At 36.2% G+C, this 24,935-nt stretch overlaps 2 protein-coding genes across 2 annotated transcripts in view; both read left to right on the forward strand.

The window, feature by feature from the left end:
- The first annotated feature begins 854 nt into the window (after nucleotides 1-854).
- LOC119482108 lies at nucleotides 855-19,791 on the forward strand. Its single transcript, XM_037759510.1, has 10 exons — nucleotides 855-1,114; nucleotides 3,601-4,070; nucleotides 5,633-5,857; nucleotides 6,297-7,172; nucleotides 8,038-8,083; nucleotides 8,161-8,231; nucleotides 9,764-9,818; nucleotides 10,150-10,344; nucleotides 11,605-12,453; nucleotides 19,752-19,791. Exons 2-10 carry the CDS (start codon nucleotides 3,836-3,838, stop codon nucleotides 19,789-19,791), a joined length of 2,592 nt encoding a protein of 863 aa, XP_037615438.1. The 5' UTR covers nucleotides 855-1,114; nucleotides 3,601-3,835.
- The window catches only part of otud4 (OTU deubiquitinase 4), a 9,682-nt gene continuing 4,418 nt past the window's right edge, over nucleotides 19,672-24,935 (forward strand). Inside the window, 6 exon segments of the mRNA XM_037759159.1 lie at nucleotides 19,672-20,232; nucleotides 21,271-21,354; nucleotides 23,473-23,523; nucleotides 23,604-23,650; nucleotides 23,898-23,955; nucleotides 23,957-23,971. Of these exon segments, the coding sequence (XP_037615087.1) occupies nucleotides 20,092-20,232; nucleotides 21,271-21,354; nucleotides 23,473-23,523; nucleotides 23,604-23,650; nucleotides 23,898-23,955; nucleotides 23,957-23,971 (396 nt within the window). The 5' untranslated portion in view covers nucleotides 19,672-20,091.

The raw sequence follows: 24,935 nt of genomic DNA on the forward strand, positions 1-24,935 counted from the left end.
ACTGGTTTCTACTGAGTGTCTAGTGTCTACTGGTTTCTACTGAGTGTCTAGTGTCCACTGTTTTTTACTGACTGTCTGCTGGTTTCTACTGATCATCTATTGGTTTCTACTGAGTATCTAGTGTCTACTTGTGTCTATTGACTGTCTACTGGTGTCTATTGGCTGTCTACTGGTTTCTATTGAGTGTCTAGTGTCTACTGGCTGTCTATTGACTGTCCACTGGTTTCTACTGAGTGTCTAGTGTCCACTGGTTTCTACTGACCGTCTGCTGGTTTCTACTGACCATCTATTGGTTTCTACTGAGTATCTAGTGTCTACTGGTGTCTATTGACTGTCTACTGGTGTCTATTGACTGTCTACTGGTGTCTATTGACTGTCTGCTGGTTTCTACTGACTGTCTAGTGTCTGTCTACTGGTTTCTATTGATTGATCGTATACTGTTTTTTATTGATCGCGTACTGGTTTTTATTGATCGTATACTGGTTTCTATTGATTGATCGTATACATGTTTCTCTTGATCGTATACTGGTTTCTATTGATTGATCATATACTGTGTTTTATTGATTGATCTGATACTGGTTTCTATTGATTGATCGTATACTGTGTTTTATTGATTGATCTGATACTGGTTTCTATTGATCGTTCATAATAACATGTACACACTTTTAGTATTTGATGTATGTGTATTACATGTAAAGTCTGTGTGTGTGTGTGTGTGTGTGTGTGTGTGTGTGTGTGCGGGATTGGGCGCGAGCACGAGCGCAGGCACACGGGTTCACGCGTGTCCTGCCCTTGTGCTATGATCCGACACACAAACACACACACACACACACACAGAGAGAGAGAGAGGAGGCGGTTTCTCCATCTGCCCTGCTGCTCTCTCTGCTCTCTCTCTGCTCTCTCTCTGCTCGGTGACCGACCGGTTCATCCTCCGGTCTGTCTGCTCTCCGGTTGTCTTCACACCGGAAAAGAAACTGAGCTTCTAATGTGACAAAGAAGAAGAAGAAGAAGAAGAAGAAAAGGCGGTAAATCATCACCATGGAAGAGCTGTTCGGTCTATATATAGGCTGTGCCCTGGACTGCACCACCTCCTCCACCTGCCCTCCCGGTACCGGTAAGTCACGGAGACAGAGCTGAGCTGTGAGCTGTGGTAGTCGGTCCCGGTGGCCGGTCGGTTGTCTCTGCTGCTATCTGACCCGGTAGAAAGACTTCAGAGGTCCTGTGAGGTCGAGTTACCGTTCAGCCATGTTGTAGAGCGGAGGGGGGACAGGGCGGGAGGGGGGAACGGCGGGGCTCTTGACACCTGCCCTCGATCCCCGGTAAACCGGAGGTAACCGGAGGGAATCCGGGGCTAGATTGGCGGTTTAAGCGGTAAGTGATGTGACTTTGTGACTCGGTGTGTCGGTGACAGCCATGATGCAGAGGGAGGGAGAGATAACGGTGGGGGGGGGGGGTGACACCGACCGACCGGAGGAGGAGAGAGGAGGGAGGGGGGGTGGATGTAACCGGTAACCGGTCGGGTGGATGCGGTGGTGTGGTGGTGGTAGACCCGGTACGGTGTCGCCTAGAGACAGAGGAGGAGGAGGCTGAACCAACCGGGGTCGACGAGGTGAACAGAGGAGATGAACAGGCTGTTACACTCATTTACATACAACATATTTATTTATCTAAAAAGATGAATAATTTGACGACTAATTTTTTTTTTATTTGTCTTATTATTTATACTATTATTTTATTTTATATTAAATTATATATATTTTGTTGACCACTTCATTTTATTTTTTTTTATTTTTTTTGAAGTTGATTTAATTCATAGATTTTCTTTGAAACATTTGGAGGCATAATTAAAAAAAAAATTATATATTGTCATTTTTATATTTAAATTTTTGTGAAGCAGAGATTATTTTATTTTTATATTGAAATTATATATCTTTTTGTTGACCAGTTTATTATAATTTTAATTATATATTTTCTATTATTTCATATTTTATTGTACTAATGTTACAATACGAGGAACAAAAAAAATTGTGGATTTTCTACAATTAGTTTTTTTTTTACAATTTAAATTATTTCATTTTATTTTTGATTTAGATTTTTTTTAGTTGATTTTCAAAATATTTTGATTTTTTGATGAATAATTTGAAGACATTTATGTTATTTATATTATTACTATTATTTATATTATTTGATTTTTGACTTTTATTTATTTAAAAAGTTTCTTTTAATGTAACAATACGAGGCAAAAAATTATAATTTGTGGATTTTTTTACAATTTAAATTTAATTAAAGTTATTTAATTTAATTTAATTCTTTAGTTCATTTTAAAAATATTTGGATTTTTTTTTATGAATAACTTGAGGAGTAGAGTTTTTTTATTTGTTATTATTTATACTATTAATATTATTTATTTTATTTTATATTAAATATGTATTATATATATTTTGTTGACCACTTTATTTTTATTTTTATTATATTTTTTATTATTTAATATGTTATTGTCTTAATGTAAGAGGCTAAAAAAAATATTTGTGGATTTTTTAGAATTCAAATTTAATTTAAATTATTTAATTAAATCTTTTTTAGTTTTATTTTAGTTGATTTTAAAATATTTAGATTTTGTTTGATAAACAATTAGAGGACTAATTAATAAAAAAATAATAATATATTGTCTTCTTCAGTTTGTTTTTTATGAAGCAGATTTCATTTTATTTTTTTATTGAAATTATATTATTTTTACATTTTGTTGTCCACTTTAATTTAATTTTAATTAGCTTTTTTATTCTTTTTATTCTTTTATATTTTATGGTCCTAATGCAACCGTACAAGGCTTAAAATATTTTGTGTTAGTGATTCATAATAAATATTTTTTACAATTTAATTTAAATTATTTTTTTTAAGTTGATTTTTTTTACAATTTAATTTCAGTTTTATATTCTCTAATCTCAACCTGCTATTCGTTTAAAATGGGATTTGTCAAAATATTTTTACTTTTTTTTTTTAATTCATGCACATTTATTATGTGTATAAATAAAATATTATATTAAACAATTTTATTTTATATAACAATAAATACAATTATTTAATATTAAATAACATAATTTAATGTAATATTAAATAATTTTATTATTTGGCTTTTTAAATTTGTAGGCGGTTGTTATTATTTATGCAATCCATTTAAATAATATTGTAGTACAGAGGATGGCTGATAAATATTGTTAAAGCAAGGGCGAGAAGTGATCAGCTGGTGGCAGGTGGAAGTGGTTATTGATGATTATTGATCATAAATGATGATTGTTTGTCGGCGGGAAGGTCAGGGCAGGAGACGACACAGCGGGGTCCGTTACCATGGCGATAACGGGAATGATTTATCCCCTTATTATTGGGCCTTATCCTTTCAATAATTTATTCATTCACAGAGTCACTTTGTTCATATTCCTTTTCTTCTTCTCCTCTCCATGCCCTCCTCCCTTTATCTCTACATCCTCTTCTGTCCTCTCTCGCCCTTCATCCTCGCTGTCTCTCCTCCTCCTCCTCCTCCTCTCTCGATCCATCCTCCCTCTCCCCTCTTTCACCTCCTTTCTCTCCATCCATCTCTTTCAGGTCAATGAGAGCCAGCAACAGCAAATCCTCCCTCGTTTTCTCTCTCTCCACTTCCTCCTCTACCTCGATCTTTCTTTCTTTTCTCTACCATGTTCTCCTCACTTCCATATGTTAAAAGACACAGTCGTCTTATTTTAGCACCGCTGCCTTCCTCCTCTTCCTCCTCTTCCTTCTCTCTTGCCCTCCTCTCTTCTGAGTTTTGACTCCCTCTCTTTTTACAAACACACACCGGAAAATGAAGCGTGGGTCGAGTGTGTTGCAGCCTCCCTCTGATGCAGCCAAACGACACACACACCCGGCAAACACACACACAGCCAGCGATGACGCTCGCTCGCTGAGCATCCCCGACACACGTGCTGCCGAACGCACACCGGACGCCACGGGTTCGAGTCCCTTCCCAGCAGCCACCTCTCTCTTCAGCCCTGATGTCAGCACCAAGATGGCGTCCGACCTCCTCATCAGGCTGTCAGGTAACTCACACACTCACATACACACACACACACATACACACACACACACATACACACACACACACACACACACACACACACACACACACACACACACACACACACATATACACACACACGTTCATGGACTCATGCTATAGAGTAGGGTCATCTTCTCAGATTTGATGATTTTCTGACATTCTAAGTATGTTTCCATCTTGGTTTTTGGTCCCCGTCGCCATCTTGTTTTTTTGACGTCGCCATGTTGCTTTTTGTCCGCTGCAAAATCTTGGTTTTTGGCCCCCCGTCGCTATGTTGGTTTTAGGCCGTCGCTATGTTGGTTTTTGGCCGTTGCATCTTGAGTTTTGGTCCCCATCGCCATCTTGGTTTTTAGCCGTCGCCATGTTGCTTTTTGGCCGTCGCCATCTTGATTTTTGCCCGTCGCTATTTTGGTTTTTGGCTGTCGCCATTTGGCCCCCATTGTCATCTTAGTTTTGGCCATTGCCATCTTGGTTTTTGGCCCCCGTTGCCGTCTTGGTTTTTGGCCCCCGTTGCCATCTTGGTTTTTGGCCTTCGCCTTCTTGGTTTTTGGCCCCCGTTGCCGTCATGGTTTTTAGCCGTCGCCATGTTGCTTTTTGGCCGTCGCCATCTTGATTTTTGGCCGTCGCTATCTTGGTTTTTGGCTGTCGCCATTTGGCCCCCGTTGCCATCTTGGTTTTTGGCCTTCGCCTTCTTGGTTTTTGGCCCCCGTTGCCGTCATGGTTTTTAGCCGTCGCCATGTTGCTTTTTGGCCGTCGCCATCTTGATTTTTGGCCGTCGCTATCTTGGTTTTTGGCTGTCGCCATTTGGCCCCCATTGCCATCTTGGTTTTGGCCGTTGCCATCTTGGTTTTTGGCCCCCGTTGCCGTCTTGGTTTTATGCCGTCACCATCTTGGTTTTTGGCCGTCGCCTTCTTGGTTTTTGGCCCCCATTCCCGTCTTGGTTTTTAGCCGTCGCCATGTTGCTTTTTGGCCGTTGCCATCTTGGTTTTTGGCCGTTGCCGTCTTGGTTTTATGCTGTCGCCATCTTGATTTTTGGCCCCCGTTGCCTTCTTGGTTTTTGGCCGTTGCCGTCTTGGTTTTATGCTGTCGCCATCTTGGTTTTTGGCCCCCGTTGCCTTCTTGGTTTTTGGCCGTTGCCGTCTTGGTTTTATGCTGTCGCCATCTTGGTTTTTGGCCCCCGTTGCCTTCTTGGTTTTTGGCCGTTGCCGTCTTGGTTTTATGCTGTCGCCATGTTGGTTTTTGATGAATAAAAATAAATTGAAAATGAACTCCACGCCGGCGACAGCCGTGGCCGTTGGCATTATGTTTTCGGGTTGTCCGTCCATCCGTACCATTCTTTTGAACGTAATATCTCAGGTACGCCTTGACGGAACTTCTTCAAATTTGGCACAAACGTCCACTTGAACTGAAGGATGAGCTGCACACTGCTGCTACTATGTGGTGTGCAAACCTCTCGTGGTGAGTTGAGTGCAGTCATCAGGCTGTAATGTGAACTCTGCTGTAATCCATTTACTCCCTTCTTCTATCTCCATCTCTCTTCAGAGGCGACCCAGAAGGCCCAGATGCATCCTGGGAGGCAGGCGGAGGCGGAGCCTCAGAGGCGTGAGTCCCTGCCGGAGGTGCGCGGAGGGCAGCAGGACGAGCCCGGCCTCGCCCTGTCACCGGACGGCCCCGGGGCGAGTCCTGAGCCGCCGTCACTCTCACACACACCTGATGGCAACGCTGCCACGGACACGCTGGCTTCAGACCTGCTGAGGAAACTGGCAGGTGTGTGTTCATGTTGTCGGTGGAACCATAGACTCATAATTCAGAAATTGGCCACCAAAATGTTGTGACTTTCCATCTAGGGCTGCAAATAACATTTATTTTCATTATTGATTAATCTGTTGTAATTGATTAAACGTTAAGTCTATAAAATGACCCCAAAAAAATATCAAATATCATGATTTGTTCACCCAACAGGCCAAAACCCAAAGAACACTCCATTCACAATGCATTTTAAATTGAATATTTTTGGTATCATATGAAATACAACCAATTATATTCAATTCAATATTCAAAATTGTTGTCGATTCAAATTCTAATTCAATCAACTGATCGTTAAAGCGATACTTCCATCCATTTATTATCTGAATTAGTGTTTATGTATAGAACATGTCTGATGGCAGCTGAATAAACACACTGACAGATTTCCCACCAATCACAGAGCGCCAGGAAGTGAGCAGCCACGTGGTGAGAGTCAAAGAAGAAGAAGAGCCGATGGAAGTCGACGCATTGAACGCCTCCGACCTCGTCCGCGATCGACCAATCCCAAAAGAGATAACCCCACCTTCCCAGAAGATGGCGAGCCACCGTCTCTTCAGCATTAAAACAGAAGCCCAGAGTGGCAGCAAGGCGGCTGAGCAGCTGCACCCTGCAGCCAAAATGGCCGACCACTGTCTCCACGGCCTTAAAATAGAAGACAACTTTTATTCTGGAGGCCGCCAGCTGGGTTCCAAGATGGCAGACGGCGTTGTCTCCGGAGCCAACACGTTCCAGTTCAGAGTGAAAATGGAGGATCATGGCGTCTCTGGAACCAAGATGGCGGACCAGCTTCTCTCTGGAACCAAGATGGTGGACCAGCTCCTCTCTGGAACCAAGATGGCGGACCAGCTTCTATCTGGAACCAAGATGGCAGACCAGCTTCTATCTGGAACCAAGATGGCGGACCAGCTTCTATCTGGAGCCAAGATGGAGGACCAGCTTCTCTTTAAAGCTAAAATTGCAGAGCGACCTTTCTCGGCCGCCAAGATGAGCAACAAGTTCCTCTCCGGAGTCAAGATGGAGGAGCAGTTCCCTTCAGGAGCCAAGATGGAGAACCAGCTTCTCTTTGGAACCAAAATGGAGAACCGGCTTCTTCCCGGAGCCAAGATGGTGGACCACGTTCTCTCAGGACCGAAGGCGGAGGAGCAGCTCTTCTTTGGAGCCAAGATGGAAGACCCGTTCACCTCCGGAGCCAAGATGGCCGACCAGTGCCTCCGAGCCGTGCTGTGGCAGGACATGTCAGTGAACCTGGCGTCCACGCTGCTGCACCAGCTCTCAGGTAAAAATACTTCATGAATAAATGTCTCGATAAATTAATAAATATATCATTAAATGTAGCAAAAATAATATTTAAAATAAATGTAGCCATTAATTAATTGATAAAATGTTACATAAATTGATACTTCTGTTTTAATTTGATTCTATATTTATTTATCTTCGTATTAAATCCCTTATTTATTTACTCTTCTGTTTTTCCCTTTTTATTTATTTATATATTTATCTGTATTAATTATTAATTATTATTGCCTTTATTTTTGTATTTATTTTTTATATTTATTTTTAAATGTATGTTTTTATTTATGTATTTATGCATCCACTGCCACCACTAATTAATGTCAGTTGTTTACTATAATAATAATAATAACATTTTTTAGTACTTTAATTAATTTATATAGTACTTATCAAAACCAGATTTTACAAAGTGCTCTACATGAAAAAAATAAATAAAATACACATGGATATTACGTATGTATTTTATTCATACAGCACTTAAACCACCTGCATACACACAGCAGACACATTTAATTGAATACAAATTAAATAAAGTTAAAAAAAATTACATATAATATTTATTTATTTATGTATATATTTAGAATTTGATGTATGTGTTTATTGTTCATTTATTGGTTATTATAATTTTATTTTCTTATTATTTTTATTTATCAATTATGAAACACTTGTAAAAATATATATTTTACCAGCAATTTATTCAGTTAACATTTTAGTATTAACAGCAACTAGTTTCATAACCATTATTTTACGATGAATAAAACGTACGCTGGTAATATGAATATCTAACGTTTTTCTCTGTCTTTGATAACACAATAATAAATAAATAGTTTAATGAATCTGTCTTCCTGCAGAGAGAGTCAGTAAATCCAACAGGACGACACCACCCATCAGAAGCAGGTAACGCTACACTTCCTGTCATCCATCAGTGATGTCATGTAGACGCTTTGACCTCTGACCTGCTTTGTTCTCTACAGTCCCGTGTTGAAGGTGAATGTGGACCCGCTCCGCTCCTCCCCTCTTTTCAGCTCCCAGGACCCTCCACATGGTAATACACTGAACACACACACACACACACACACACACAAAGAGATGCAGTAGATGTTGTACTAGTACTTCGACACCATCACAGTGTTTAGATTTATAAGATATATCCTGTTTTGCTTGAGGAGGCTGAGATCTTTGAATGTTCGTAACCGTAAATGATAAAGAATTTAAAAAAACGGAACAAAATATAATCTATATATTCAACATTTTTCCAAGTGCCCATCAGGGTTATTATTGTAAACTAAAACAAAACTAAGCAGTGAAAAATATTAGGGCTGTCATGGTAATAACGCGTTAACGCAAAATGTTTTAACGCCACTAATTTCTTTAACGCAACTTGTGATGTTTAGGTTGTAGCAGGCTCAGTTTTAAAGCTAGAGTGAAGATACTGGTATCATATAAAACTAGAAAACCTGAGGAATCCATAGGTACCAACCACGTCATACTAGCTTGTTGGGAAGGATTTAGGCGAGGAGAAACTGACACACTGACACACTGACAGCTGTTGTTGCCTGTTGGGCTGCAGTTTGCCATGTTATGATTAAAGCATATTGTTTTATGATAAATGCAGTACCTGTGAGGGTTTCTGGACAATATCTGTCATTGATTTGTGTTGTTAATTGATTTACAATAATAAATATTTACATACATTTGCATAAAGCAGCATATTTTATCCACTCCCATGTTGATAAGAGGATTAAATACTTGACAAATCTCCCTGTAAGGTACATTTTGAACTGATAAAAAATGTGCGATTAAATATTTTAATCGATTGACGGCTCTAATTTATAATATTTTTATCGTTCAACACAGGCCAAATTATGACAATAGAATAGAAATAATGTAGTTTTATTTTTGTGCGGCACTTTGTAGACGTACGTTTTACTGCCGTCTGGCAGTCGCTTTCAGTCCAAAATGGCGGAAGCGTAGCTCTGCTGCTGGGCGCTGATGTTGCAATGGAACGACCAGTTGACTCTCACTTCTTGGCGATATACGTTCTTTGTTCACGTTCAGGAACGTGTGTTTGTTATGTATCTGATTGGCTACCAGCTGCACATCGCCGCCGGATGACGCTTCACGTTGCAGAAAAAATTTCACAAAAATTATTATCATCCTTTTAATCTGATTTCAGTTTCTTCCTTCAGACGAGTTTAAACCAACACCAACACTCTCCCACTTTACCGCTGCTCTGCTCTGACATTACTAAATAAACACTTTTGGGGAGTTTAGTTGGCCTGCAGTGTTTTTAACGCGGCCTTATTGTTATTATTATGACTTTTTAATGACTGTCTCTCAGCGTACTGTTCTTTATGTGTGTTATGGATTTATGCTGCCCTTTGGGTTTAGAATAAAGACGGCACTGAAGTGAACTGACTAACAGTCACGGAGGAGATTATCAGTAATAACTTCCAGAGGGACTCGTCATTAGGAGATGTTGGAGTGCACAGAAGAAGAAAATATATAAATATGTGGCAGCGGAAGATTTATTTCATGAATAATAAACACTTATCTTTTTTATTTTTGTTCTCGCAGAAACCAAATCCAGCCTCAGCAGAGATCCGACCACAGGTTGCTCTTACTTCTACAGGTAACACTAACACACTGCTTTGTTCTACTATACTTGTGAGGACCCGCGTTGACATGCTGGATTAGCAGGAGGCGTAACTATTAGCAACGCTTTCTCTCCATCTCTCAAACGCTTAGCCGATATTGTACGACTCTCTTTCTGACTGTTCGGTTATGTGCCGGACTATTTCACTGTTTCATAACCGGCTGTTGGCTACGTTATCTCACTGTTTAGTATACTAATCAGTAAAGGGTGTTTTAAGCGTAGTTGGCGTCTAATAAGGTCATGCTACTTATTACAAATATAACAGATTTCAACTATCTGTAATAATAATACTTTCCCTGCCCTCCAGGTGTCACGTGTGTGGCTTCGAGACGGACGGGCGCGTCCTTTTCCAGAGTCACATGGCAGAGCACCGCCAATGGGAGCACGGCTCCTTCTCGCTGCACTGCTGCGTGTGCGACCACTCGACCAATCAGGAGGCGGAGATGAGGGCTCACGCCAACACGCACATACAGGGGAACACAGGAGCCGGTGGAGAGATGAGGTGGGCTCACGTTACATGTGTGTGTGAGACTGATCCAGGTATTTATATTTGAGAGTTCAAATATGTGAAAACAATATACTGGCCGATATTTGTTTTTTACTGAATCATAGACAAATATTTTATATATTATATATTAATAACAATAATAAAAATAATATTTTTTTATGAGGATCTCTTCAGTTTGGTTCTTAGAAAGCTGTAACCATCATGCAGTCTGTATTGACTATTAGTTACGTTTGTTTTTAGCAAAAAAATAATGTAAATAAAAAGTTGTAATATTTATTTATGGGGTAATATTTCACTGCAATGCTGTGAATTTTTACAACTTTTTTTGTTGTAAATTTTTAGTCTCTTATTACGACTTGTTCCTCAAAATATTACGGCTTTTCTCTTAAAATATTCTTGTGAATATTTGACTTTATTCTAAAAAATGTAGGACTTTATCTTCGAAATATTGCGACTTTTTTTCTTATAATATTACAAGATTTTTCCTGCAATTTTTTTACTTTGTCTTTCAAATATGTAAAACTTTATTGTCAAAATTGTCCAACTTTTTTCTGGTAATTTTTTTAGTCTCAAGACGTTTTCCTAAAAATATTAATGATTTTTCTTTTAAAATATTCATGTGGATATTTGGCTTTATTTTCAAAATTATATAAATTAATTCTCAAAATATTATGACTTTTTCCTTGCAAATATTTGACTTTACCCTTCTAATATTTACAACTTTATTGACAAAATATTAAACTTTTTTCTTGTGAATTTTTTTGTCTCTTGTTACGTTTTCCTCAAAATATTAAGACTTTTTCTCTTAAAATATTCTCGTGAATATTTGACTTTATTCTCAAAATTTTATAAATTTATTCTCGAAATCTTAAGAATTTTTTACTTTATCCTTTAAATATTTACAACTTTATCGTCAAAATGTTACAACTTTTCTTTTTGTGATTTTTTCGTCTCTTGTTACGACTTTTTCTCAAAATATTAAGAGTTGTTTCTTTCGAATTTTTTACTTCATCCTTCAAATATTTACAACTTTATTGTCAAAATATTACAACTTTTTTTGCAAGTTTTTGACTTCTTCCAAATGTAAAAGGCCCCAGCTGTATATTTAATCAACATGTAGGTAAATGTAAGTGTTGGATCGGACTGGATCTCTGGACTCGGATCAGTAATCAGAAAATCCTCGTCTCGTCTCGTCTCCTGGTCATGAAATGTGTGTGTGCATCATTAACCCTTCCCTCCCCTCCTGACTCCCAGATGCCCCGTCACCTCTCCCACGGTCGCCGCCTCCTGCAGCGCTCCGTCAGTTGCCATGGCGACCCAGCCGGAGAATAGCACCTCTGAGCATCGCTGCCGCATCTGCCAGAGGTCGTTTCCAGGGCAACAGGAGCTGCTGGTTCACTTCCAGGGTCATCGCCAAGGCAACCAGTACCGGTGCGACCGGTGCGGCCACCTGACGCGGACAGCCAACAAGCTGGTGGAGCACGTGCGCGTGCACACGGGGGAGCGCCCGTTCACCTGCGACCTTTGCCCGTACAGCGCCAAGCGGCGGGACAGTCTGCGCCTCCACTGCAAGGTCAAACACCCCGGCGACGTGCACACACACCGGTCGTACGTGCACGGAGACAATCAGCGCTCAAACAAACACGTTCAGCGGCTGCACACACCGCCGAACGCTCACACTGCTGCTCCCTCCTCCTCCTCCTTCTACTCTCTTCCTCCTCTTCATCCCTCGCTCTCTGACCGGGCAGGATGGAGGGATTTATCTCCTCTCCTCCCCATCACCACGCTCATTTCTCTGAAACCACGCTCTCCTTCCTCTTCCTCCTCCTCCTTCTCCTCCTCCTCTTCCTCCTCCTCCTCTTCTTCCCTCTCCTCCTCCTCCTCCCCCCTCCTCCTCCTCCGTATCTTCCTCCTCATCTTCCTCCACCAAACACTCCTTCCTCGGTTACCTTGGTCTGAAGACTTTTTTGTAAATGCTTTTTTTCTCCTCCTCTCCTCTCCTCTGCTCTCTTCTCCTCTCCTCTCCTCTCTTCTCCTTGTCCTCCTCCCCTCTACTCCTCTTCTTCTTCTCTCCGCTCCTCGTCTTTCCTTTTCTCTCCTTCTGTCCTTGTTTCTTCTCTCCTTTCCTCTCTTCTCATCTCCTCTTCTCCTCTCCTCTCCTCTCCTCTCCTCTCCTCTCTTCTCATCTCCTCTTCTCCTCTCCTCTCCTCTCCTCTCCTCTCCTCTCCTTTCCTCTCTCCTCCTCTCCTCTCCTCTCTTCTCATCTCCTCTCCTCCTCTCTCCTCTCCTCTCCTCTCTCCTCCTCTCCTTCTCTCTCGCCTCTCCTCTCCTCCTCTTCTATCCATCCTGTGGACTTTTAAAGTGATGATGGATGTAAAGCTCTGTATTGTAACCACGGTAACACTAATCACTCCCTCTATGTATGAGAATGTCAATCAGCTGCTGTTATAAGCTCTTATAATGCACTGAAAACACACAGATAAGGAACGTTTTCAACTTATTCGACTTTTTTGCATCATGCTCGTGATTTTTGCTGCATTCCTGCCTGCGTTTAGCCGTCATATAACCTCTGAACTCGGAGCTATTTAACCGTGTCACATATTTATTGCCTGTCTCTCTCTCCGGTCCTCCAGAAACCAAACACTTCAAAACCCTTTTTTAACTCAAGACGCTTCACTGTAGAGATCACTTATTGCTTTTATTGTAGAGATAATCAGACATTTATTGTTTTGTTTTGTTTTTGTTGTTTTAAAAGACGGTTTGTGCCAAAATGTAATTATTATTTTTTTTTAGAAAAGTAGTTAAATTATTTGAAATCAGTGCTGCAACTCACAACGTTTTTCATTATGAATGAAAATGAAGAGATTAATCGTTAATGATTTATAAAATGTAAGAAAATAGTGACAGTGACGTCTTTTTTTATCTGAACAACAGTCAATAATATTCCGTTTAATATCATAGAGGACTCAGAAAACCATGTATATATTTATTATATATATATTATACATATATATATACAATATATATATTTATTTATTTATTTATTATATATATATTATATATTTATTTATATATAAATAAATATATATTTATTTATATATAATATATATATATATTATATATTTATTTATATATAAATAAATATATATTTATTTATATATAATATATTTATTTATTATATATATATTATATATTTATTTATATATAAATAAATATATATTTATTTATATATAATATATATATTTATTATATATATATATTATATATTGATTTATATATAAATGAAAAATATATGTATTTATATATAATTTATATATATATATTTATGTATATGTGGAGTCCTCTATGATATTAAACGGAATATTTTATTTATAATATATATAATATATTTATTATATATACTGTATATATACAGTATATATATTTGAGTAGCTGGAACTACTGAATTTTTGCTTAAATAATGATCACAAATATTCAGTTTTACATGTTTTAAAAGACAGTTTGTGCCAAAATTGTCCTTTTTTTATTTTAGAAAAGTAGTGAAGGTTTAGTTTTCATCTGAGGTTATTTACAACTTTTAGTTAAATTGAACAATTGTCATTATTAATGAAGAGATTAATCGTTAATGTTTATGAAATGTAAGAAAATAGTGACGTCTTTAAATTTGTTTTTTTTTGTTTTTATCCTACAAACAATACAAAATATTCAGTTTAATATCACAGAAATATTCACATTTGAGTAGCTGGAACTACTGAATTTTTTGCTTTAAAAAATTATAAAAATGTTCTGCCTATCGACTAATTGATAATAATAATAATAATCGATTCAAACCAGCTCCACGTTGATTTATTTTAAATCAACACATGAGATTAAATCACTCCTCTTCCGTCTCTTTGAGGGTTTTTGAAGGTTGCAGGTTTCTGGAGGACGGCGATGATATTTCTAATATTTGTGTTGTATATTGATAATGTATTTGTGTTTACACATAACAACATGGGGCTCCCAAGAGTCTAAAAAATGTCTTAATTTAAAGTTGCACTAAATGTAGTTTTGCTGAAAAAAAAAGAGTCATTTTAGAATATTTAAGTTTTTTTTTTTTAAAACACAGAAAATCCACCAATCTCAGCTTCGGTCCAGGGTTAATTACATATTTTAATAAGTATTATTTATTATATTACATGAGTTTTGCTGCCCTCTCTGGCTCTTTAAAAGACCTTTTTTTTGCAGTGAACGCTTCATTACCTCCGCTGCACATTCAGTTATAGAAGAAGAAAAACTATATCAATAATCAATTATTAGATTTTTTTTTTTTTTTCATATTTTATTTACTGTTCTCAAAGTTCACAATTACACATATATTAAAAGGACATAAAAATAAAACAAAGTAAAAAAAATCCACAATATTCTCTCTGATTTGTAATTCATTTTCTGTATTTATTACTCGTATTTATTGATTTCAAAGGTGTTATTGATAACATTCAGCCACTAAATGTCAAACGTCACATATAATCCTCAGAGATAAACAAACATTTATTTTGGACCTGCCAAAATTTTTAAAAAGATGAATTCACAATCAAACTTTTTTTAAAATTCATTAATTAATTTATTTTGTATTATTATTATTATTATTATTATTATTATTATTATTAATAATAATAATATTAATATTAATTAATTATTATTAATTAATTTAATTTAAATTAGATTTTCTTTTTAATTATTTGCCTACATAAAAATTGTATCAATAAAACCTTTAATTGTGATTATTATAAGCCTACCGTTACGCCTCCAATAGCTTCTTTAACAGCTTTGTAAAATCTGATTAAAATTTGCACATTATAACAAATAAAAGTTTAATAAAATCACATATTTTTATTGTTTTTTTTCCTTTTGTGGTCTGTTGAAGATTCATATAACTCGTTTAATGATTAATAATAATTGATAATATTGCACATGTGCAGTGGAGGTTAATGATCCTTTCAAACCTGAAACACACAATGTATTTTAATATTGAATGTTTCTCCAATCAATGGTGCTGAGAGCTGATTTCTGCCTGCTCGTATTTCATTTTTAAAGTTTTATTTCCGCACAAAAAGAAGCATGAAATAATTAAAAAAAAAAAAAAACTCCCGACCTTTAGAGACTTTTATCATCTCTCTCTCTTACATTATATTATTTAAATGTATCCTGTTACTGTTTGCTGCTGCAATGATCAATAAAGTTTGATTTCATCTGACATCACACTTCGTCTTCACTCACATGTACTCACGAGTGCAGAGAGGGAGATCATGTTACAGAGCAATCTAACCTGTTTACTGGTGCAGAGATTGTACTCGCTGTCGTAGCAGTATTACACACTGGTACTACTATATAACACTAAAGAGTTCAGTATAATAATGGTACACAGATTTGCATCAGAGAGAGAGATTAGGAGGCGTTTTAGAAGAGAAATCAGGGATGAAGGTCACACACCACACTCACCAAACGAGTGGGAGGATAAGTGTCAATCGCCATGGGTCCTGTCCCCTCCTCTGCGGTTGCCACGGTTACCTAGCATGTTGTAGGTCTCCATGGTGGCGAGCAGGAGGTCCGCGCATTGGCAGCGAATCATCAGGCAGCGTGAAAAAAAAAAGAAAAACATGCACTCACACTCACAATAAAGGTCATTATTAGATTTTAGTGAATGGTATTAGAGGAGAGGGAAAGGGAGGAAGAGAGAGGAGGTGAAAGAGGAGGAGGTAAAGACAGAAAAGAGGAGGAGGAGGAGACGATCGCTTTCTTTCTTCTCTTGGTTTTGAGGTCAGAGGTCAAGGCCTGGAGGAGAAAAGAGACGTGCACTTCAGTTAAAGGGACAGTTAGTCAGTATTCAATGTTCAATATCCTTATGGAGGCAAAAATATATAATATAATATACATAAATACTATTCACAGTATAAAAATAGGAATAGTTTGGACTTTTATTTGCCTTCTTGCTGAGAGTTAGACGATCAGATTGATACCACTCTTATGCAAGACCGCAACTTATTTTTACACTTTGTGTACGGATTAAACAAACAAGATATAACTTGTTAATTAGTGAGCTTTAAAGGTGCTAGTAGGTGGATTTTGTTCCCTTATGACAGAGCCGAGCTAGCTGTTTCCCTCTGTTTCCAGTCTTTATGCTAAGCTAAGCTAACCAGCTGGCTTTTTTAATTAGCAAGGGGTATTAATTAGGGATGTCATGGTACCAGAAATCTAGTAGTCGATACCAATACCAGTGAATTTCCACGATTCTCGATCCCAATTTCGATACCACGGTAAAAAAAACAAAAAACAATAAATCCCATGTAATTCAACACGTACTCTTTTATTAAAAAACATTTGAATATTACAAAAAACAGAGGCATGTAGCCTTTCAGTAATAAATAAAAATAATTGACCCATTCTGTTCATTTTGGCGTATCAGCGGCAAGTTATCAATCCATAGTCAGATGACGGACGCTACATACTGACCCTGAATGCATCTGGTCCTTCAGCTCAGAGTAGCAGGAGGCGGAGGATTTATTGTGGAAGTAAAAAGCAAACGCACCTATTTGGCAGTATTTAACGTTTAATCCCGATGCTATAAGGGAACCATAACGTTAATGAGGTAATCGCCGTGAGGAGGACGGAGCCGTCACAGATCAGAGTCAGCGCTCCGCACATGTTGACCGTCTTCATTTCATGTAAAATGTCCGGTGTAATCGGTGACACCGGTGTTGTCACAAGTTTATTAACCGGTGGGAATATTTCCTCACCATCACATCCCTACCGACGACCATTAAAGGCATCGTACGGTAGTGTCGGTACCTTAGAATAAGAGTACCGTCACTTTTTTTAAATTTTGGCATCGACTTGGTACCAAAGTATCGGTTCTCGTGACATCCCTAGTATCAATCTTCTCATCTAACTCTCAGCAAGAAAGCTAATAAATGTATTTCCCAAACTATTCCTTTAAAAGATAATTGAGTGCTAATATGCGGATAAAAAGTGCTAACATCAACATGCTAACATGCTCAAAATGGCAATGCACACTGATGTCTACCATGTTTACCATCTTAGTTTGGTGTGTTTGCATGCTGACATTTGCTAATTAGCACTTGATGGGAAAGTCAATAGTTCTGCAGTTGTAGCGCGCTACAGGAATGAGTCTTAAAACTCAGAAATGAGTTAGCATTTTAGCACTTCCGGTTCCTTCGTCTGGACGTCGATGGGTTTATTGAATGGGGTTTTTTGTTAGAAGCCTGAAATAAGGTCTGTGGTTAAAACAAGCTGAAGAGATTTTAACATTTTGTTCTACGATATAAAAATACTTCAGTAAATATCCCACTTGTGAATTTTTAAGCTTTTACGTGTCTTAAAAAAGGCGGTTGCTAACAAGTGGCTAAATGAGACGCTGGTGATGCTAACTTCCTGGTTGGCGTACAAAAAGACATCATCCCTGGAGCACTCTGTATTGCAAAGTGTTTAAAATCGCAATAAGATCGTATCGTGACTTAACTATCGAGATAATATCGTATTACCATGTTCGCTATCTTAGTTTAGTGTGTTAGCGTGCCAACATTTGTTAATCCATCCAGTAGTTGTTGAGATATTTCACTCAAAACCACCAATGTTGACCTGATGGTGGCGCTAGAGTGGAAAGTCAGAGGATCACCAAAGTTATTACAGTTCATTTTGAGGGCGACATGAATGGTTATTCCCAATTTCATGGCAATCTATTCAATGGTTGTTGAGATATTTCAGTCTGTGGACCAACTGACCAACATTAGCATCCAACACAAAGCTCAAACAGTTAAAGATGTGGCGCCCCCTGCTGGTGCTGGGGCAGCTGAAGCATCTTCATCTATATAATGAATAGAAGTCCATGAGATGAAGAACAGAGGGTGAACATTAGTGTTAGCCAACACCCAACCTCTCTTTTTGCCTCTTAGCGCTCTGCAGGACTGAAAATCAATAAGTGCTGTGTGACAGGAAGAGATGGAGGAACCACAGAGGGATGGAAACAGGAGAGAGAGGGAGGAAGAGGAGAGATGGATGGTGGAAGAAGGAGGAAGGATTCATGGTAGAGAAACAAAGTATTTATTAAAGGAATGTACTTAAGTAAAAGTACTTAAATGCAAAAAAAATGCCCAATGAAAGTATTAAATAATCAGCATTTTTGCAAGAAAAAAAATATTTTTATTTTAATATTAAATCTTATATTTATATAAAATATTTTTAATTATATGTTTGTTTTATTTTCCCCTTCCACACCAGCTAACTGCATATTTAGACTGGTATTTTATTATTATTATTATTATTATTATTATTATTATTATTATCATTATTATTTTATACAATATATCGATTACATTATTTTGTGTGATATCTGTCGAGAGCTAAGGGAAAGGTTTATCTTAATTTCCAGCAAGTACAAAATACTCAAGTTAACAGGTTAACCTGCAAAAATACCACATAATAATAATAATAATAATAATAATAGTTCAATACCTTATTTGGAAAGTTTAATACAGCAGTTACACAAAGATGTTCACATTTTTCATTACAAAAAAATCAGGAAATCTGAAATAAGTAAATAATAATAAAATAATATTTAATTTATTTTATTATATTTTTATTTAATTTATTTCTAATTACCAAAGTACCAAATAATATGAGTATTTCCATACAATTTTCTCTTCTTCTGCACCTTTTCTTTTTCATGAGAGCCTGTTTCCGGTTCCCCGTAACGTGGTGCAGCTTGATGAGCTCAGGATTTCGTGGGATTTTCCCCCACATGTGACACTCTGACACAAATAATAATAAATAATAAATAATATAAAATAAATAATATAAAATATATATATATATATATATATATATATATTATTTTATTTTATTTAGACTTTGACTTTGTTATTTAAAATAATTTATATATACATAAATTATTTTTAAATAACACAGTGGCACAGAAATCCAACCGTATTCCTCCAAATACTGCACTTTTTGAGTGGAAAAACTAATCTTTCAATTAAGAGCTGATAATCAGGGAATTAAGACATAATGTTGAACTGTTGTTGTTTTTTTAGTATAGGTCTGGTTGAGCTTATGCTTCAATTTATGTTGATGGCCTTAGTTTATAATTACATCATATTCATATGAAAATTAAAAAAGCTGCATTTTTTGTTTGCACTAATTACTGTAGGAGACCAATTCTTTCAATTAAGATTTATATACATATACACACATTTATTTTATTTAGACTTTTACTTTGTTGAAAAACCGGAAACGCTAAGACGCGGTCCTGCTAACTTAACGCCGTAGAAGAAGAAGGGGCGTGTGGTGGTGGTGCTAGCTGTTAGCTGAAGTTGACTCCACTACTTTCACTTTCTGTCGGTCAGACTCAGGGAGGAGCAGGACTTCATGGAAAACGAAACTTAGACGCTGTCATTTTCCTGAAGTCGTAGATGTAGATATTTAACACTCTTCGGCGCCGATATTGACAACTTTTATTAAAACATTTAACCGTTTAAAAACGTTAAAAACAGCGTTAGTTTCACCAGCTAGCTTTAGCATCCGCTGCCACGGCCTATAGAAGGAGGCTAGGTCTATGGTCTACAGCGCATGCGCAGTGTAATTCGCTTTCAGCCCAGATTCTACTGCACATGCGTACTACCCTCCGCAGCTATGACGCGCGTCGCAACCCTCCTTCAATAGGCCGCGCCTCCGCTGCTAGCAGCAATGGAGGGCGACGGCAGCATGCATAGCTCCGAGGAGAGAGGAGCAGAGAGATCGATGGATGAATACCTCAAATCAATAGGTCTGCATCGGAAGAAGATCGCCAAGGACGGCTCGTGTTTGTTCCGGGCTGTCGCCGAGCAGGTAGGAAGATACACCTGGTAGAAAAAGGCGATGCAACTTAGTAGAAACAGCTAAACTAGCATGCAGAGCTCAGGTGGAACAGCTGGGCTTGGTCTGTTTGTTGTGCTTCATGCAGGTTTATGCAGGCTGCAACTGAGTGTTAATGTGAGCCGAATAAGAGTTAACATCAGTAGCAAGGTTGTCAGCACAGTTTAAAGGCTAATTGTAAACATTTATAAACTTTACACTTTAATACACTTAAAATTATAAGTTTTCTCAATGGAGTTCTGAATGTGATGCAGATAAAGTAGTGAGGTTGTCAGCACAGTTCAACATATTATTAAATATTTATTTATTTTTAAAATATTTTTATTATATGTTTTTGTTTTCCCCTTCCACAGCAGCTCACTGCATATTTAGGCTGGCTTTTTTTTAATTTTTTTTTATTATTATTATTATTATTATTATGATTATTATTTTATACAATATATCGAGTACGGTATTTTGTGTGATATCTGTGGAGACCTTAGGGAAAGAGGTCAGGTTAACCTGCAAAAATACCACAGAATAATAATAATAATAATAATAATACAATTTAAATAAAAAAAACAATATATTTAGATAGTTTAATACTGTAGTTACACTAAGTAGATGTTCAGATTTTTCATTACAAAAATTCAGGAAATCAGAAAGTAAATAAATATATAACAAATAAATAAATAATAATATTATATAAATTTATATTATAATTTTATTCTATTTATTTATAATTAACAAATTACCAAATGATATGAGTATTTCCACACAAGTTCTCTTCTTTTGCACCATTGTTTAAAAAAAATATTATTTATTTATTTAACAGCTAACCGTAAACATTTATAAACTTTACACTTTAATACGCTTAAAATTATATATTTTCTCAATGGAGTTCTGGATGTGATGCAGATAAAAAGGTTCAGACAACGAGTACAAGTTTTTAAAAACTCCGTAATCATCATGGCAGTTATATATTTTCATATTTTATGTTTGCATATTAACAGTGTGCTGTCCCCCGTCTAGGTGCTGCATTGCCAAAGCCTTCATACTCAAGTTCGGGCCAAGTGTGTGGAGTTCCTGAAGGAGAACAGAGAGAGCTATGAGGCGGTAAGTTCACTGTCTGACTGACACCACAAAACACAATCAAAACCTCCTCCAGCTGTCATTAAAGTATTTGGATTGGAGAGGGTTGTTTTGTCCCTCCAGTGTCTATGAAGTAATCATTGTAGTTTTTTAGTCTGAAGTGGGATGTGAAGTACACATATCCATGTCACAGTCATCTTTGCATTTGGACGACATATTTATCAATAATTTAAGTGAATCTTGCCCACTCAAATCCTCCCTGAGATGTTATGTGGCTGGATATGAAAAATATATATAATATATAAAAAAATATAACATTTTTTTTCGCTTTATTTAAATATTATCTCCATGGAAAATCATGCCGAAATAAATGCATAAATAAAAAATAAATGCAAAAATAAATATATACATTTAGAGATTAATATAAATAAATATACAATAAATAAAAATAAATGCAAAAATAATTAAAAACTAAATACAAAAATTAATAAATACATTTCACGGTTAATCAAAATTAAAACAAAAATACATATATTTAAAAACAAATTTTAAAAATAAATAAATAGAAAATTAATGCAAAAATAAAAAAATAATTTAAAAATATAATAAACATATATATACATAAATAAAAAGGGAAAATTAATCAGAAGAGTAAATAATAAGTGAATTAATACAAAGATAAATAAATAAAGAAGCAAATTAAAACAAATATCAATTTGTCACATTTTCATCAATTAATTAATGGCTACATTTATTTTTAATATTATTTTTGCTTCATTTAATGATTTATTTATCGAGTCATTTTTTATTTTTATTTTTTATTTTGGCAGGTTCCGTCCTCTCTCACCAAGTTCCTTTGAATCTGAATATAATGTATAGAAATAATAATAAACAACATATATTTAGGTTTTGGACTGTTGGACAAACAAGCCAGACAATTTAAAGACGCCACTTTGGTAAAGAAAATAATTGTTAATTACAGCTCTAAAGGTATTTCATGTTTTGTTTTTTTAACTAAACAAATATACTGTGATTTTTAAAATATACTTTTAAAAATGTTTTGGTTGGTAATTATTTTGTAAGTATCAGAAGTAAAAGTACTTAATGCAGACCTTGTGGGTGAGTTTATTTAATATACAACCATAAAAACCATGACATTTGGCATTTTTGCCTGATAAAATATATTTAAATTTAAATTTTAGATTTTATATTTATTTATTTTTTTAATTATGTTTGTGATTTTCCTCTTCCACAGCAGCTAACTGCATATTTAGGCTGGTATAATTTTTTTTTTTTTTTTTTTTTACAATATTTTGGGTACAGTATTTTGTGTGATATCTGTGGAGAGCTTAGAGAAAGATTTATCTTATAACCAACAAATCAAAAGGCCTCTTAGTGACAGCAGCAGTATATTTAAGCTTCCCTCTGTGAATCAGCAGTGACACAAGCAACAAAAAGTGAGATTCAAATGTTGCTGTGAGCTGTGATTGATCGTTGATCAGAGATAAATGTAAAAGTCCTAAATGCTGCCGTCACTGTGGGGTGAGACGGCAGGTTTCTTCTGTGTTTGTCGGTTTCATAACTGAGGTTGAGAGTGAACTGAAAGTAAAAGCTGTTTCTGTTTTTTTATGACGGTGATATTTTATGACCGCCTCGCTCTACAAGACAGCTTTCCTACATCTCCCAGAATGCCGTTCATCTCTGCATATTACAAAGCAGGGTGTTGCCTTCAGTCAGATCTCAGAGTTCAGTTGGATAAATGTGACTCACAGGCCGACTAGTTTTAAGACATGAGGTGTGTTTGTGCATCATGTCACTGCATTGCATTCTGGTCTCTTTGCTTCTTCTCCAATACATTTAATCTCTCCTTGTATGACTGTTAAATATCTTTCTTTCACTTTGACGCCAAAAACGGAAGTTTACTAATTGAATAATCGATGCAGCTCTACTGTTAACACACATGATCAGTTTATTAAAAAGTAATACGTTGAAATAAATAAAAAGCATGAATTCTTTCTGTATTTTTCCTGAACTGTGTCTCTGAAGATTTAAAGTGGCGTTACGTGCGGCGAACGTCACATGACGGCTTGTTAAGGACAAAGCTGGGCTTTAAAATAATAACTTGTGTTTCCTGTGTTGCAGTTTATTGAAGGTGACTTTGAGGAATACCTGTTCAAGCTTCAGGACCCGCAGGTAACACAATTAGTGATTTGGTGAAGACAGATCATTGTTGTCGATGCAGCGAAGTTTAAATGTTGCTCTTTGTTTTTCAGCAATGGGTGGGAGAGGTGGAGATCAACGCGCTGGCCGTCATGTACAAGTAAGACTCGTCTAAAATATGCTTTAAAGAAATGGTGCTTTTCTTCTGTGGTTTGACGTGTTTTCACATGAAACAGGATGTCGAGGCGTCGCTGAACATCAGATGTTCACACAATAAAGTCTGACCCTGTTCTTGGAAATAATTGTGATTTTTTTTCAATCATAAATGTGAAGAATGTGTTTCTTCACTCCGTCATGTTTCAAGCTGAGTTTAAAGTATTTCTCTCTCTCTCTCTGTCTTTGTGTAGGAGAGATTTTCTGATCTTCCAGGAAGCCGGCAAACCGGCCGTCAACATCACCGACAACAAACTTCAAGGACAAGGTGAGGCTTTAACCTTTTCTCTCTTTCTGTTCAGCTGCATGTTGTTTTTATTTTTATATTTCCACTCAAACTTTTTTTAAAGATGCTGCAAATGTCCGGCTGAGTTTGGAGAAAATGCTTAAAATCTATAAATAATGGCGTTAACTAGTTACCAGTTTATTAGGTACACCTCAGAAAATAATACACCTGCAATTAAGGCTGCAAATAACAATTATTTTCATTATCTATAAAATAAAACTGAAGTTGACTTTAATTGCTCTTGTATAGTTTCTAATTTGATTTCTATTCTTATTTTATAGACCTAATTATTTATTTCTCTGTATTGATCTGTACTTATTTCTGTTCTTGTCTTGGTGCCACGTCTGAATCTTCACTCTGAGGATTAATTAAGTTTTGACTTTTTTTTGTAAATATTCGTTTTATTGAAAGATGCTCTATTTGCAGTGAATTACAAAATGTAAGATACATAAGCATTTATATTAGTACATGAGAAAATAGATCTAATAGAACGGAAAAGGAAAAATACACGTTATGTATACAGATACACGCCAATGCATTTGTAGAAAAAAGTTAATTATAAACATAATGATGCATCAACTTAAATATATATATATATATATATATATATATATATATATAAAATATAATATAACATATTACTAATAATAAACCTAACCTGTAGTAAAGGAGAACATTAAATATAAATATATTCAATTAAAATGCAGTAGATGACTGAATAAATACACACATACATATAATAATAAATAAATTAAAATAAATAAAATAAATAAACATGTAATTAAAAAAAAATATGCACACATAAATAAATAAAGAAAATAGTGAAAAATGGGCTGAAAAAGCAGCAAATCCTAACATTTCAGAAGCTGGAACGAGTGAATTTTGGTCATTTTTGCTTAAAACGTGACTAAAACGATTTAATCAATTATCAGAATTGTTATTGATT

Source organism: Sebastes umbrosus, chromosome 22 (assembly GCF_015220745.1).
Source record: "Sebastes umbrosus isolate fSebUmb1 chromosome 22, fSebUmb1.pri, whole genome shotgun sequence".
NCBI classification, from domain to species: Eukaryota; Metazoa; Chordata; class Actinopteri; order Perciformes; family Sebastidae; genus Sebastes; species Sebastes umbrosus.

What these genes read in the sequence shown, in the direction of transcription:
- LOC119482108 (XM_037759510.1), top strand. Translation starts at nt 3,836, where the DNA reads ATGAAGCGTGGGTCGAGTGTGTTGCAGCCTCCCTCTGATGCAGCCAAA. An exon ending in CCTCCTCATCAGGCTGTCAG is followed by an intron (nt 4,071 to 5,632) that starts GTAACTCACACA and finishes ATCTCTCTTCAG; the next exon opens with AGGCGACCCAGAAGGCCCAG. An exon ending in GGTTGCTCTTACTTCTACAG is followed by an intron (nt 9,819 to 10,149) that starts GTAACACTAACA and finishes CCTGCCCTCCAG; the next exon opens with GTGTCACGTGTGTGGCTTCG.